The following is a 15,728-nucleotide window of genomic DNA, read 5'->3' on the forward strand; positions in this document are numbered from 1 at the left end:
ACCGAAAAAAAAAAACTGAAAAAGCAATAAGCACACACACAAGAATTCCAAAGAAGAAAGGCACCCTCGGGTTTTCCCCAGTCTAGGTGTGTGCCGCTGATGCAGGCAGAGGCGGGCCACGGTCCGTGCAGCGGTGACCTCCTGTGCCCTCGGCGCCCGGCTGCTGCGGTCCGCCGGGTGCTATCCCACTTTCCGCCGATGGGGATCGTTCCCCAGGCAGTCGCGGCCGCGAGGAGCGCGGACTCTTACATCCTCACGAGGAGGCCAGTCTTGGCGGAGTTGTTTGGGGTCTCTGGGCTTCAGTCTGCTTTGGGAACACCACAACCTAGCCAGGGGCTAGCAAGGAGGGAGCTTTGCTGGGAGTTTCTGCCCAGGGTGGCGCAATAAGGAGCTGCATTTTTCACAGAGAAATTAAAACAACACCGAAGCCTACGCTAAGTTCATCTGCTTTTTACTATCGCCACGGACCAGCCGTTCTTGGCAAACGGGTGATGGAATATTTCTCCCCTCTGGGGCTGGCCACTCGCCGTGCCCTTCTCCCTACTTCATGTGGGCCCATCACTGTAACGTACTTCCTGGGTTGTGATGCCAATCACACGAAATTTTTTTTTTTTATTATTGTACTAAAGACTTATTTTTTTTTTAATTTAAATTCAGTTAATTGACATATAACGTACTATCAGTTTCAGAAGTAGAGGTCGGTGATTCCTCAGTTGTGTGTAACACCCAGTGCTCATTACATCCCATGCCATCCTTAATGTCCATCACCTGGTTACCCCATCCCCCACCCTCCATCACACAAATTTTACACGGAAAATGTTTCATGGTACCTGGCCCTCGGTAAAATCCGCAGTAAACATGAAACCCTTGTCCTTCCTCTTCTGTCAAAGGCCAGAGATGGTTGCATCTGTCTGTTGTTTGAATATAAGTGACAGAGACTAAAATTGAATTAGGTATGAAAAGGGGGGATTTATGGGCACCAGAGATTTGAACGCCGTGATGGTACTCCATCACCAGTTAATGCCTTCACTGCTTTCTTAGAGTCAGGTTCATTGTCTTAGACCCAGTTCTCCATGAAGCTGGAGTCATTGCTGCTGAAAAAGCTATGCTCACATTCCTACAGAAAAAGCAAGAGGAGAGGTGGGAATGGTCACATTTTGCCTGTGGAGGACTCTTATTGGCCTGGCTGGATCATGTCCTAGTTTGGGAACCAATCACTATGGACAGAGGCAGAATGAGGTACCATGATTGGCCGAGCATGTGACAGGTGCCCAGCGCTCAACCAATCACTATGGACAGAGGTAGAATGAGGTACCATGATTGGCTGAGCTTGTGTCAGGTGCCCAATGCTCGACCAATCACTGTGGACAGAGGCAGAATGAGATACCATGATTGGTCGAGCTTGTGTCAGGTGCCCAGCGCTCCACCAATCATCATGACCAGGGAGGTGGGCTCCTGTAAGAAGACGGCAAATCCTTTCTTGACATTCATAATAAAAGAGCACAGGAGGGTTGTGATGGGGGAGTTCTGGGTGTGTGGAGTAACAGGTGTCTCTGGACAGCTCCACTGCCCACCCAGAGCCCCTTCTGCTGTGGAAGAAAGCAGTTTGGCCACAACTTGAGAACTGGTGTATTTGTGCCCTCGGGCTCACCCAGACACCTGCCAGAGAGAGTAATATCCATGGGAAAGGCACCTGCCCTCAGTAGCAGGGAGGCTCGGTGGAGTACCTCTTGGTCTGGAGTTGGCTCTGGAGCGGGCCCCCATGCACTGCTTGCATTCCTGTGCTGGGGGGTGTTTGTTCCTGTGTGCACAGCTGCTCAAGTGGCCGGGGTCAGCCTCTGAGAACAAGAACACGTGTCACTGGAACAGCAACCAAAGTCCCGTCCAGCCTCTGGGCCCCCATTCAGGGGGCACACGTCTTTGGAACGACATCAAATAGTGTCCATCATGGGGCCATCGCTTTGCTTTTGTTGCTAATAATTTTCTCTTGTTTTCCTCCTTTGCTGTCTTGCTTTTTCTTCTTTTTAAACCAAGATAAGATGTTTCCAGTTTTCTTAAGGATTCTTTTGATGAAATAATTCTAATTTATATTTGTACTTCTGCTGTAGCCTGGGGAGCTGTTTTATGAAGCACAAAGCCTTCTTTTGTGATCTTATCCAAGACAAACTTCTGATTCTTCTTTTTTTAAGAAGTTACTGCTGATCTAAATAATACTTAAAAATCAGCTTATTGAAAACAATGACAGAAGGGCCCTTTGCCCAGAGAAGGGGGCCCGTTCGTTGGAATCTATGAGCATTCTTCTAAAGTAGCAGTCCGTAGATGGTTTTTGTTAAGGGCCAGGTAGTCGAGATGTTTGGCTTTGTGAGTTATAGAGTTTCTTTCATAACTACTCAGCCTGACCATTGTACCACGAAAGTAGCTGAAGACAATAAATAAATCAGTGGATGTCTGTGGCCGGGTTCCAATAAATATTTAAGTAACAGGGAGTGAGCCAGGTTGGGGTCAGATGTTGCAGTTTGCCAACCCCTGTTCTAAAGCATTTTATGCTTACAATGTAGAGAAATTGTCCTTGAAATCCCTGAGATGTGCCATACTTCTCCCCACGTCATGGAGTAGAAACACGGAGTGGAGTCCAGAACTCACCATAGGTTCACGCGGGGCTTAGAGTAGACCAGGTGTTGACAGCCTCGCCTCCTGTGATGCAGTAATTCCTTTTTTGGGAATCTATCCTAAGACAGTATGCATGTATATATATTTTTCCACCCAGTTACCACGGCATTATTTGCCATGTGGAAATAACATGGGAATAACTTCGTGTCCAATGGTAAATCGTCTACAGAAAATGGTGTTATAGAGCCTTTCACATAATGTTCACGGTTACGTTTTTGTGACTTTATGCTGTGACATAAGGTAGAAAAACATATACCGTGGCACCTCAGTTAATGAAAAGAAAGAGCAGGCATGCATAGAGGATGATTTCCAGAAAATATCCCCAAATGTTAATAGTGTTTTTCTCAAAACAGGAAGATTGTCTGGGATTTTTACTCTGTGTGTGTATGTGTGTGTGTTTGTTTTTTCCAAAAGACCACTTTAGTTTTAGAATAAAAGCACTTTAAGGGGAAAATAAGTAGTTCTTCAACTTTTTAGCTGGAGACAGTGTTGTGTGCAGTATTCTAGAACCTTCCAGAATGCTCTCTTCACTCAGAGAAGCCTGGAGGCCAGGGCTGGGCTGACTCCAGGGGAGTCTTCGCGACCAGTGGTGCTCTGGCCCAGGGCGCTGTCATCTGGGGGCTCACAGAGTTGCTCTCTGGAGCCGCCAGCTGCTTATACTCTCATTCTTGAAGGAGGTTGCTTGAGCTTCTGCGTGTAAGTCTTCAGCTGTCCACATAACCTTCAGAGCAGGCATGTCTGGGCCTGTCTCCCAGTTGAGAGAACATGGAGCAGCCTGCCCAACCCCCCACAGCCCACTCCCGCAGGGGCTGTGCCGCTGATACTGGCTTCCTCTTCCTTCTGGAATAGGATCCTTTGGGTTTGGGCTATGCTGTGCACTCACAAGTGGTTCTCCTTTGTGCGTCAAGTCCAGAACAATGTCTGCTTCCGCAGCTGCCGGCTGTGTGGGAAGATGGCTGGGGCCTCGGGGCCAGAGCTGGCCACAGTGTCCCGTGCGTCCTGCTTGCTCTGAGAATGGATCCACACCCGGAGGAAAGCCCATCACTCCTGTACGGAAAGAAGCCGATGGGTGTTGGGGGTTCAGACGCTGGACTCTTGCTGAAGCAGAGGACCAGAGTGGGAGATGACTAGCATGTTTCATTGTAAAATTTTGGATGGTGCGATTGTAGATGCCTCACGTTCCAGAACGTCATGGTGGGAGAGGTGGCTGCCGTGGGGAGGAGGGATGTTGGCGGGTTCTCCACGTGGGTGCTGGGACCAAGTCCGATGACGGCAGGTCTGGAGGTGAAGAGAAAGTCGTGTGACAAGCTGGAGTCTGACATGGAGGAGGGGTGACCTGCAGTGGGGAGACCGAGGCACAGCAGGTGCACCAGGCGGACGCGTGAGTCTGGCAGGAGCTGCGGGTTATACGACAGGAGTGCGTGTGGAAGGGCTCTGGGGCCTTGGCCTGGACTGACTGTGCTTTGAGGAACCCACTGGTTCCAGCCCTGTGAATCCAGCCCCGTGGTTCTAAGCAGACCCGAGGGTTCTGTGGGCCAGGAGAGAAGACTGGAAGCAATGCGTGTAGCAGCCATGTCTCTGTGTTCCCTTCCCTACAGGGGAGCCCCGTTGCAAGTAAGCCCAACACCCCGTTGCCAGAGGGACAGAGAGTGATCCCCTGGTCCCCTTCCCTGGGACACACTGTCCAGTGTTGGGGGGCAGCCACTTGTCTCCATACGTCTCCACTGCTTTCAGATTTGCCAAAAATCCAGTGTCACAGACGGCCTTTCAGGAACACAGCCACTGTATAATGCTAAGTGTGCTTTCCCCCCAAGGAGCCCAGAAAGGGGGCTCCCTGTGCCCGAGGAAACTGGAGAAGCCCACAGAGAAATAAACGTGGGGGCCGTTGTCTCTCGGGGTCCTGACAGCAGATCATGGGAATGTGTTTTCTCATTTCCTCGTATTCCACGGCTCATGTGTTCGGCAGCTGTGATTTATTTTCAGAGCACACATTGGAATTTGACAGACTCTCCGGCTGGCCTGCTTCACAGCTGAAACCATTTGCCATTTGGTAGATGATAAAGCGAGTGACAGTTTACCCCGGAGCAGCCGCAAGAAGCAGCCATCTGCGAGTGAGACAGACCGGTGTCAGCCCTGGGGCAGCCGCCCGCGCAGCCAGTGCCACCGCTCCTAGCAGACGGGGGCGGGGGGGGGCGGGCCCCTCGATGGGGCCGAGCTCTGGGGGACGCGTGCTGCCTGAAGATGTCCGGGCCGCTGTGGGCACGGCCGTGATCGCTGGCCTCCGCAGAGGGCCAAGCGCCCTGCAGCCTCCCTGCTGCTGGGGGCGGGGGAGACAGCCTTGAGGTGCCGGCTCCAGCCCGGGAGACAGAGCCCCCCCCAGGTGCTAGGGGGAGGACGGGGCATGGCCACCCTGCCCTGCACACCTGCTCCTCTCTGGAGCCGTGAGGGCATGGCCTCAAGGCGGTCTTCCTCAAGGCTCTTGCGATTTCAAGCGATAGAAACCCACTCAGTGTTTTATTGCAAAGGGGGTGGGTCTCTGGTCATGTTTTTACTCCTGCTCCGCTGTGTTTTTGTTTAGAGCATTTCTCCCCACCTGACAGCATCCCCACTCCCCCCCCCCCCCGCCCCCATTCTGTTCTTTGGGTTTTGTTGCCCGTTCACCTGCTAGACTCCCATGGCCCCTGCCTGTTTAACCCTGTGCGTCTGGTGGCCCCCAGCAGATTGTAGGCGTTTAATAAACACAAGGGTAAGTTGTGACAAGAAGCGGGAGGTGGGCGAAGGGAAGGAGGAGCTGCTGGGAAGGCCCGGCCTCAGGAGGCAGAGCAGGGGACAGCGAGCTGGCTGAGCTGGGCGGGGAAGTGGCGGGAAGGGCAGGCGGGGACGCAGCAGGTGCAGCCTGAGAGGCCAGCAGAGGCCAGATCTGGGGGGGCCCCTTCGCGGTGGGCGGAAGGACTTAGAGTTCATTGGGAATCAGTAGTGGGGAGCAAGGAGTGTGACATGATCGTTTGAGTGTGCCAGGAACCTTGCACTAACTGCATTCCTTGTGTGTGCAAACCACACGTCATCACGGTAATCCTGAGCGCGAGATCTGACCGCCTCCATTTTGCAGAAAAAGAAAAAACAAACAAAGCAACCATGGGCCAGCAAGGCTGAGTGCCCGGGTCACGCGTGTGGTGGAGCTGTGGCCGTTTTGTGGTTAAGTGGTGACTTCTGTAGGATGCGGAGGGCAGACTGCGGGGGGCAAGGCCCAGGCGGGAGAGCTGCCCGAGCAGGGGGCCGGTGAGCAGCACCGGGCTCGGGTGGTCCCTTGCAGCTGCAGGAAGCACACAGGCAGACGTGTGCGGGAGACAAGTGACCGACTGTCCGTGACTAATCAGGTGTGGAGCGAGTGTTTCATGTGCCTTATTTAGTAAGTGTTTATAGTGGGAGCGCCTGGGGGGCTCAGTCGGTGAAGCCTCTGCCTTCGGCTCCGGTCATGATCTCAGGGTCCTGGGTCAGCAGGGAGCCTGCTTCTCCCTCTCCCTCTGCCGCTTCCCCTGCTTGTGCTCTTTCTCTCTCTCCATCTCTCTCTCTCTCAAATAAATAAATAAAATCTTTTTAAAAATGTGGAGCACTTTCTACAAGGCACACACAGTTTTAGTTGTTCCATGACATTAGTTTACTCCCCACGACAGCCGTCTGAGGGAGAAGCTATTGTCCTCATTTTACGGACGAAGAAGCCAAAGCACGGATACGTCAGGTGCACTGCCCAGGGTCGCAGTCAGTGAAGGAGGCAGGCCTGGAAGCAAGGCCTGTGCTCCACCGCTGGATTCCTGGCTTGAGCGGGAGGGTCACGCGGTGCTGGTGACCTAGATGGGGACCCGGGGGAGGAAGGGCAGCTCTGGGCGCTCTGGACGGGGAGGCGGGTTTGGTTCTGAACCCATGCGCCGTGAGGTGGACACATGGGAGCTTCCGAGAGAGGTCCTGCTGGAGATGCTGTCTTGGTGTCATCAGCACGGAGGGCCCGGGGAGAGTGGGAGAGAAGGGCCCAGGCTCCGGAGTGCCACCGGCAAAGGAGAGGCAGGAGACAGTGGTGTCCAGGGTGCGAAGGGTCCAAGAAAGAGGGACTGATTGAGGACAGGGCCCAAGTTGAGAGGGACCGGTTTGTATCTGTTATATTTGGCTGCAAACAGAGCCCCGGCGACCTGGCAGGCTGCAGAGAGCTGAGGCTTCGGGGCAGGCGTGGAGGTGAGTGTGGACAGAGCACAGGGAGCAAGAGGATGGGGGCCTTAGGGTCAAAGACCTCTCCCCGCCATCCCCCCAACCAGTAACAGAGATCTGACGGTTTCTGAATACTGGATGGAGTAGCGGTAGGAAGGGGCGAGGCGGGAGGGTCTGGTGGATGGAGCGAGGCCCACCACAGGTGGGGAGGAGACTTCTTCTGTGGTGGGAGCAAGATGGGGAATGGGCACACAACAGCTTGTATGTGTTTCAATGTAGGAACAGGGAAACAGAGATAAAAAGCCACTTGTGCTAGCGTGTTACTTAATGCCCACTTTGTTGCGAATCCTTTCCCGGATGGACGCAGACAGTGGCGTCAGCCAGTGAGCACTGGGCAGGCGCTGTCAGCAGAGCTAGCATCAGTGTTCCCCTTGGTGCATCCCTGCAAGGTGCGGAGCTCAAGGTCACGGTAGACGAGTTTGCGAGTAAGTCGTAATGGGTTTGCAAGTCATTACGGCACAATGTGGCAAGTGAGAGGGATGTCTGTTTCATCCACCAGACTTGATGGTACCTTGTTCGTGTTTGTACCCCCAGAGCCTCACAAGATGCTTGGCTCTGCAGAAACACTTGACAAATACTGAGGGAGGGAGGGAATGGATAGAAAGGGAATGAAAGCCCCACCTGCAGAACCTGGAGGAGGCTTCCCAGGGGCTGTGACATTTGAGCTGGGCCTGAAGGACGAGCATCAGAGCATCAGGTGCCGTTGGCGTGGAGCAGAGTGAACCTGTGGCAGAAAGGTTTGTGTCTGCGCATGTGCGAGGCGGGAGGCCCTCCAAGATGCGGGCATGCTGGGCTGTGTCTGGAGTGGCACTCACCCTGTCCGGAGGCCACTGACCACGGACGCTCACTGAGCACCCAGGACAGAGGTCGGGGGAACGGAGATGTGCCCTTTGTGTGCAAGACACACCAATGTCGAAAACCCAGTAAGAGGAAAGGAATGCAGAATGTCCCGCGAATGTTTTACATGTTGACATGGTAATATTTCAGGTATATTCTTGAAAGCAATGCCACCTGTTTGAGTTTGTAAAAAATGGGCGTACTGGGACATGTGAAGTTACGCGGGTGGCTCCTACAGCGTTTCTCTTGGGTTGGGTAACGGGAAATGGGGTGGAAGCCAGGCGGAGTGGCAGGCAGGGCCGAATTCCAAAGCACCCTGTGAGGAGCTCCCGTAGTTGTGAGCACAGGTGGGCGGTCAGATGTGTGCTGTCTACACAGCTGGCGGCCATGTGAGAGGTGCTCTGACAGGATGCTGGAGGGTGGGAGCCCGTGAGTCTCAGTTGAGGGTTGGCGGGAAGGCGGAGGAGATGGAGAGACAGGTGGGCGTGCAGGGGATGACAGAGGGGAGGACTCCCACATGGCATGTGGCCTTCTGACCTTGATTTCCGTGTGGATGGAGGGGCATTTGCTGACGTCGGGGAGGAGTGGGTGGTGCTGGCCTCGAGGTGCTGCTGGTGGGGGCGGAGGGGATGGAGGGGTTGGTGCTGGAGGCGTGCGTGCAGGGTTATTAGCGTGCAGAGGCGGTCTTCGCCGGAGTGGATGAAGTTGGTAGAGGAGCCCATGGGAGGAGAGCCGATGGCCCAGCTGAGGTCTCGGGGCGGGAGGGGGGAGACCCAAGGAAGTGGGCATTGGGATTAGCAGCAAGGAAGTTGCCGGTGACCTCGGCAAATGCTGTCTCCATGAAATGATGGGGAGAAACCGACTTGGAATGACTCCGGATGGTGCATCCGACGGAGCAGGGACAGCAGGTGCAGACCGCCTCTGAGGCAGACGAGCCGTTTAGAATCGTATGGATTTTGTGGCTCCGTGTGTTCCCAAACAGAGAATGCTGGGCATCCAGGAAACAATTTGTGCCGCCCGGTTTGTCCTCATTTGCAGAGCATTTGGAGAAAGCTCTCCTATCGAAGGCAGAGGCTTACACATGTGTCCCTCTCTTACTTAGGCCGGATCCTGGACCTGAAGACGGGGACGGTCAAGAAAGAGGGACAGCAGTCTTCCATGAGGATGTGCATGGGCTCGCGGAGGTCCTTCATCTGCAGGATGAGGTCTGTGGGTGACGGGGGCTGTGGCTGCGGGTGGTCCTCTCCTTCTCTTCTGCCATCACTCTGCTGCTGCCACACATCGGGGTCTCGGCCAAAGCCCGAGTGGTCCGTCTGGGAGGGCCCTCGCCCCCCGTCCTCCCATCCCACCTTGTCTGACTTTTGCCCCATCCTGGGTTGGCTTCCCCTGTCCCCTAGGTCTCAACTTCCTACTGGTTCTTCAACCTCTCCAGGCTCCGTGTTTCTCAACATAGTTTATGGATGATTGATCGATTTCATACTTACCCTTATGTTTCCTGTGCCAAATCACACACTTTAATTAGAATTTAAGTATGATGTGGTCGATTGATGTTCTCGGTGTAAGTATCTCGGCTCTGTGAGTGAGTGCTGGTTGCCCTGAGGGTAGGGGCTTTGAGGTCCCTCTCTGAGCCCCCCGTGACCTGCAATAGGGTGTGGTTAGCTCATGGCTGCTGAGGAGATGCACCAGTGACGGACCTTGGGGGTAATTAGAGAAGTTTCTGTCCCTCAAGAAGAAAGAACAAGGATTTTGAGACTTCGCATCCGGTGGAGACCGTACTATACTCTGAGGCCCTGTAGGGAGGGGGGTGGGGATTCCTGATGGGGAGTCTGCCTGGCGTGTGGGATTCCAGAGGCTCTAAAACGAGGCGATGGGTCTCATTCATTCATTCAACTATCCAAAGCTTTCATATTGAGGGCCTGCCTGCCCCAGGTGCTTGTCAAGGTACCAGGGGTTCAGCCCTGAGTAAAGCAAACAAAATCCCAAGCATCTAGGGCAACCCTTTATCAGGGAGATGAAAGGACCGCATAGATCCTGGGAAGGCCAGATGTTGGTGAGCGCTGTTGAGGAAAATAGAACAAACGGAAGAAGGAGTACTCTGAATGGGGTGGGAGGCCGTTGGGACAACACACAGGTGCCTTGGTCCGCGGAGCATACCCATCCCAGGGTGCGGGCCTCCAGGACAGTGCTGGCCGCAGACATCCTGAACTGCAGCCCCAAGGCGTCCCCCGTGAATGCCCTCCCTGAGAGCGTCCACGAGTAGCCTCCGTGCCTTGAGCACTGCCCCATCTCACCGACTCAGGCAGCCCCTCCCTGCCCTGGGGGCTCCAGGGGGCACGGTCCAGGTGGTTCTCTGCTGTGCCAGCTCCACACGACCTGATTCACCGGTGAGGTGGGCGGCACTGCCGTCTGCTTAGCGCAAGACCTTGTCCTCCAAATAAAGTGGGTTAGTTTTAGGAAGATGCCGAGGACCAGGCCAGCTTGCCCATGCAGTGGGGTTCTGGATTGACCCTGCTGGGGGGACATGCATGTGTTAGCAGCTGCCCCAGGGCTCAGAGGACAGTTGGACCCTTATCTTGGCTGCGTTAAGTAGGAAGACATCCAGAGCATTAGCTGTCGTGGAGTTGGGGCGCACACGTAAGGGGGGGTAGACCAAGCGGTGACCAGCTCCTGGCCACGGCGCAGACCTGGCTGTTCAGAGCCTGGGGTGGGGGGCATGGAGGAGAGAGGCGGAAAAGGCCCCCACAGAGTGGCCTGGCCTCCCCAGAAGGACCCTCAGAAAGGCCATTCCACCCTCTGTCCCCACTCTGCCCTTTGCCATCAGCTGCCGTGTTACTCCCGAGCAGAACGGTGCAGGTGGGAGGGAGGGCTGACTGCAGCCCGAGCCCGAGAGGAGGATTCTTGTCACCAGCGGGCACCACGTGTGTTGAGTGGCCGTCTCTGCTGAGGCCTGAAGAGACACTACCGCTGTCATCACCCACTTTCCTGCTTTTCCGAAAGCCACCCAGTGGCACAGACATGAGTCTGCAGCTTGGAGCATGGCCAAGATCCCCTAGAGTCTTTCAGTGCCTCTGGCCTCTGGGCTGGGCCCTGAGCATTGCCCAGTGGGTCACACTGCCCTGGCTTTCAGGGACAATCCAGGTTCCAGGGCCTGCAAACCTGCTTCGACTCTGGAAGGGAGCTGGCTGCTGGGCTTACCCGGGTCAGCGTGTGAGCATCAGACATCAGCGCAGACCCACCTTTCTGACTGCAGCACTCCAGGCTTTGTAAACTTGGGCTTTCACTCATTCTCATTATTTATCGAATCTCAGGTGTGGAAACGCTCCTTTGGATCACCTCCCTCTGAACAGAATAACCACCATGAGGAAAAGGTTCAGGTCAGTAGACTTTTCTGACGTGTTTGGGGCCACGCTGGTAGAAAGCCTTAGTGCACTGAGCTAGGGGGTGGTGGGACCTGAAGAGGAGCTGAGCACAGAGAGGGGCTTGTGGCGTGCACGCTGGGGCTGGGGCTGCGTGGCCCAGTGGGGAAGGGAGCGGGCGCAGCTTTGCAGGAGGGAAAGTAGGCTGGTGGGAAGGCAACATTCAAACCCACAAGGCTAATACGACCCCAGTAGCTTAGATGGCAGGGGAGCCATCGGTGACCTTGCCTCCCCGCCAGGTGCTGAAAGCCATCTCACAGATGCTCTTTTTTTAGGAATGGCCTTGGTCCCGTGAAAGAAGGGGAGGCCCAGTACGCTGTGGTCCACTGCACGGGGTACATCAAGGCCTGGCCCCCGGCAGGTAAGTGGGAGCCACAGATTCATCCCAAGGGAGTCAGGTGCTCTTCTCACCTTATGCTGCTTTCCCACTAGGGATGTCTTTCTATGGAAAGAGCCAGAAGAATATTCCCTTTCTTTGTGGTAAGATGATAATAATCTTTGTAATTGGAAAGAATCCTGCTGCTTGAAGCAAATGTTTCTGGAAAGAGCAATCCTGCAAGGGTGGTGGGAGCCTCAGCCATTTCTGTGGTCTATTACCCAGAGCCCTGGGTGAAGTCACGGAGGCATTTCAGATGATCCCTCTGACACTCACTGGGATGGTTCAGACAGACAGATGGACAGCAGCAAGTGCTGGTGGGGATGTGGAGCCCCTTGCAACTCTCAGACAGGCTGGTAGGAATGTAAAATGGCGCAGCTGCTTGGGGAACCAGATGGACGGTCCTCATGGTGTCAGACGTAGAGCTGCCCTATGACGAGGAGTCCCACTCCTAGGTGCGTGCAGGAGAACCCAAAGCATTTGTCCACAGAGAAACATGCACATGAACGTTCACAGCCCCGTTAGTGGCCGGAGTGTGGAAGCAGCCGAATGTGTGCATCAGCTGATGAACAGATAAGTAAAAAGTGGAGTATCTGTACCACGAAATGCTATCCAGCCGATCAGGGATCCCTGCTATGATGTTGGTGAGCCCGGAAAACATCGTGCGAGCCAGAGAAGCCAGACACACAGGCAACATGTGATCCAAATCCATTTATGTCAATATCCAGACAAGGCAAGTCCTTCCCGCCAGAAGGTAGATTTGTGGTTTCTGCGTGCCGGGGAATGACTGTCGTGGGTACAGCATTTCTTTTCGAGGTGACACAAGTGTTCTGAAATCAGATAGGGGTGATGGTTGCACAACTCTACAGTCTAAAGAACCACTGAACTGTGCACTTGACAAGGGAACATTCTATGGTGTGTGAATTACATCTCAGTCGATCTCAAGCAATCTATTAAGCAAAAGAATAAATGCAGTGTTGGCCGATCTGTGTACTCTTGGGGGCCCGGAGGGCGGTCTTCCTCCGGGAATGCTCCCAGCCTGCTGGAGAACGTTGGGACTCTGCTGTTGAGTATTTGTTAAGTGTCCGTGAGCTCAGGTTGATCGATAATGCTGTTCAGCACAACTGTGTCCTTATTATTTACCTGCTCGATGTGTCAGTCCCTGAGAGGGGGGCGTCGAAGTCTCCAATTGTAACAGAGACAGGATTCGTCTGTTCCTTCTGGTAGTTTTGCCTGTGTTTGCCTCCCTTCTCTTGAAGCTCTGTTGTTTGGTTCTTACACGTGGAGGGTTTTTGTGTCTTCTCAGAGAGTTGACCCCTTTGTCATTATGTAATGCCCTTCCATATTCCTAAGTTTCCTTGCTCTGAATTCTGCTTTGTCTGAAAACAATACAGCGACTCCAGCCTTCTTTGGATTAGTATTAGCACGACATGTTTCTCTCCATCCTTCTGCTCCTAACCTGACTGGGTCATTATATTTAAAGTGAGTTCCTTGTAGACAACATGTCGTTGGGTCTAGTGTTTTTACCCACTTTGACAATCTACCTTTTAATTGGTGTATTTAAACCATTGACATTTATTGATGATAAAGTTTGAGTAATGCCTGGTATGTTTTCTATGCATTGTGTTTGTTCTTCTTCACTCTGCCTTCTCTAGCTTTCATTGAACATTTGAAAGGATTTCATATTCTCTCCTGTCTTAGCATATCAGTTATGTTTCTTTAAAATATCTTTATGGCAGGACCTGGGTGGCTCAGTCACTTGAGTGTCTGACTCTTGATTTCGGTTCAAGTCATGGTCTCAGGGTCGTGAGATTGAGCCCCACGTCGGCTCCACACTCAGCATGGAGTCTGCTGGGCGTACTCTCTCTCCCTCTGTCCCTCTCCCTGCTCGCCCTCTCTCTCGCTAAAATAAATAAAATCTTTAAGAAATATATCCTTATTGTTTGCCCTAAGTGTGAAATACACATTTACAACTAGTAGAAATCCACTTTCCAGTACTGTTGTACCACTTTGTGGGTAGTGCAGGGACCCTGTCACCTGGCTTTCCTTCGCTCCCTCCGTCACCTGCGGCTGTGCCCCCCCGCGGTTCCCTTACCCACGGGCCTCATCACCCTACGCATTGTTACCATTATTACTTGGAACACACAAAAATATATTGGCCCAACTAAGAGTAATAAAAATAAAAAAGTTTATTTTACCTGAATGTATTCTTTCTCTGACACTCTTCCTTCCTTCATGCGGATCCGTGCTTCTAACCCACATCATTTCCTTCTTCCTGAAGAACCTCTTTTAACATTTCTTGTGGGACAGCTCTCCTGGCAATGAATTCTATTTTTGTTTTTCACAGAAATTCATTTCTCCTTCACTCTTGAAGGATAATTTTACCGGATATAGGATTTTAGGTCGGTGTTTATTTTCCTCCAACACTTTAAATATTCTCTCTTCTCGGGGCACCTGGGTGACTCAGTCAAGTGTCTGACTCTTGATCTTGACTCAGGTCTCAGTCTCACAATTTGAGCCCCAAGTTGGGCTCCATGCTGGGCGCAGATCCTGCTAAATGAGTGAATGAATAAATAAATGTATTCTCTTCTTGTTTCCATGGTTTCTGATGAGAAGTCCACAGAAGTCTTATCCTTGTGTTTCTACAGATGGTGTGGGACTTTTTTTTTTTTTTTTAATTTTCTGGCTTCTTTCAAGATTTTTTCTTTGCCTTTGGTTTTCTGCAGAAAACCTCAGTCATTCTATGACATGTTTCAGTAGGTCTTTTGTTTTGCTTTTTGGTTCTTTATTCTGCTTGGTCATGTCTGAGCTTCCTGTGTCTGTGGTTTGGTGTCATTAATTCTGAAAAGTTCTCGAACATTGTTTCTTCACGTATTCCTTTGGTTCTCTCCTCTCTCTTCTCCTTTTGGAACTGTGATTGTACATGCATTGTATCGTTTGAAATTGTACTGTGAGTTGAGGGTATTGTGTTCTGGGTTTTTTCACTCTTCTTTTCCTCTTTGCATTTTAGTTTTGGGAGTTTCAGTCGACATGTCTTCAAGCTCACGGAGTCTTTCCTTGGCAATGTCCAGTCTACTAATGAGTCTATCAAAGGCGGTCCTCATTTCTACAATGTTTATTATTGCTAGCATTTCCTTCTGCTTTCCTCCTGGAGTTTCCATCCCTCTGCTTGCATTACCCTTCTCTTTTTGCTATTGTCTGTTCTCCCATTAGAGGTGTTAACATATTAATTATAGTTACTTTAAATTCCCTGTCTAGTAATTTCAAAGTCTGTGTCATATCTCAGTCTGGTTATGATGCTTACTTTGTCTCCTCAGGCTGTGTTTTTCTTGCCTTTTTGCATGCCTTGTAAATCTGTGTTGAAATCCAGATGTGATGTGTCAGGTAACAGTGGCTGAGGTGAATAGGTCATAGTGTGAAGTTTACTTTAATTTTTCCAGGAGTTGGCTGTGTTTAATGTTGGCTGTATGTATACATATATCAGCTTGATGCTTATACATATAAATATATGTATGTTAATTCATATTTTTTTAATTTATACATTTTTCCCCTACTTAAACTGTAATACACAAAATTGTCAGGGTGCTGCTTGCCTGAGGCCCCCAGGAACTCGTAAAGCAGCGCTGCCTTCACAGTGTTCAGAGCCTGGACCTCAGCTCTGTGGATCTAGAAACAGTCCTGACGGTGTTCTAAAAAGGTCAGTGCCAGTGAATGTGGGCGAGTCCTCAGAAGCTGACATCTTCCCCGGTGCGATCCCATCATGCCGGGGGGCTACCTAGTCTCGACGCGGATGCTCCTGTCTGTTGTCCAGGGAACCTGTGAGCTTCTGAGGGACTTGTGAGACCAGATATGTATTGGAAGGTGTGGACAGCTGGGAGAGAGACTCCCACGGCAGCTCAGCTCACAGAGCACATGTGATGCCGGCTCTGTGCTGTTGCTGAGCAAGGCTCTCCAGCGCCAGACATAGGCCTGTCCCTCAGGGAGCACAGAGACATGTGGCTGGGGGGCCAGCACGTACACAGATGACCACAGGAGAGTGTGGTGAAACAACCAGCCCTGGGGACAGAGGGTGGGACCTGCACCCCAAGTGACCCCAGGGTCAGGAAAGCTTCCTGGAGGAGGCTCGTCCAAGGGATGGCCGGTCCCACCAAATCCAGTTCTTGGGACCC

The 15,728-nt window shown here is 52.4% G+C and overlaps 1 protein-coding gene across 5 annotated transcripts in view; it reads left to right on the top strand.

Annotated features, from left to right (window-relative positions):
• Positions 1-15,728, top strand: part of ARNT2 (aryl hydrocarbon receptor nuclear translocator 2) — a 155,141-nt gene that overhangs the window by 79,390 nt on the left and 60,023 nt on the right. For all 5 annotated transcript variants that reach the window (XM_087856582.1, XM_045813121.2, XM_045813119.2 and 2 more), the window contains 3 exons: positions 8,870-8,972; positions 11,076-11,141; positions 11,459-11,544. In XM_087856582.1, the coding sequence (XP_087712708.1) occupies positions 8,870-8,972; positions 11,076-11,141; positions 11,459-11,544 (255 nt within the window). The remainder of the gene's footprint in view (positions 1-8,869; positions 8,973-11,075; positions 11,142-11,458; positions 11,545-15,728) is intronic.

The sequence above is a fragment of the Ursus americanus genome, chromosome 28 (assembly GCF_024610735.1).
Source record: "Ursus americanus isolate L20-20 chromosome 28, mUrsAme1.1.p, whole genome shotgun sequence".
NCBI classification, from domain to species: Eukaryota; Metazoa; Chordata; class Mammalia; order Carnivora; family Ursidae; genus Ursus; species Ursus americanus.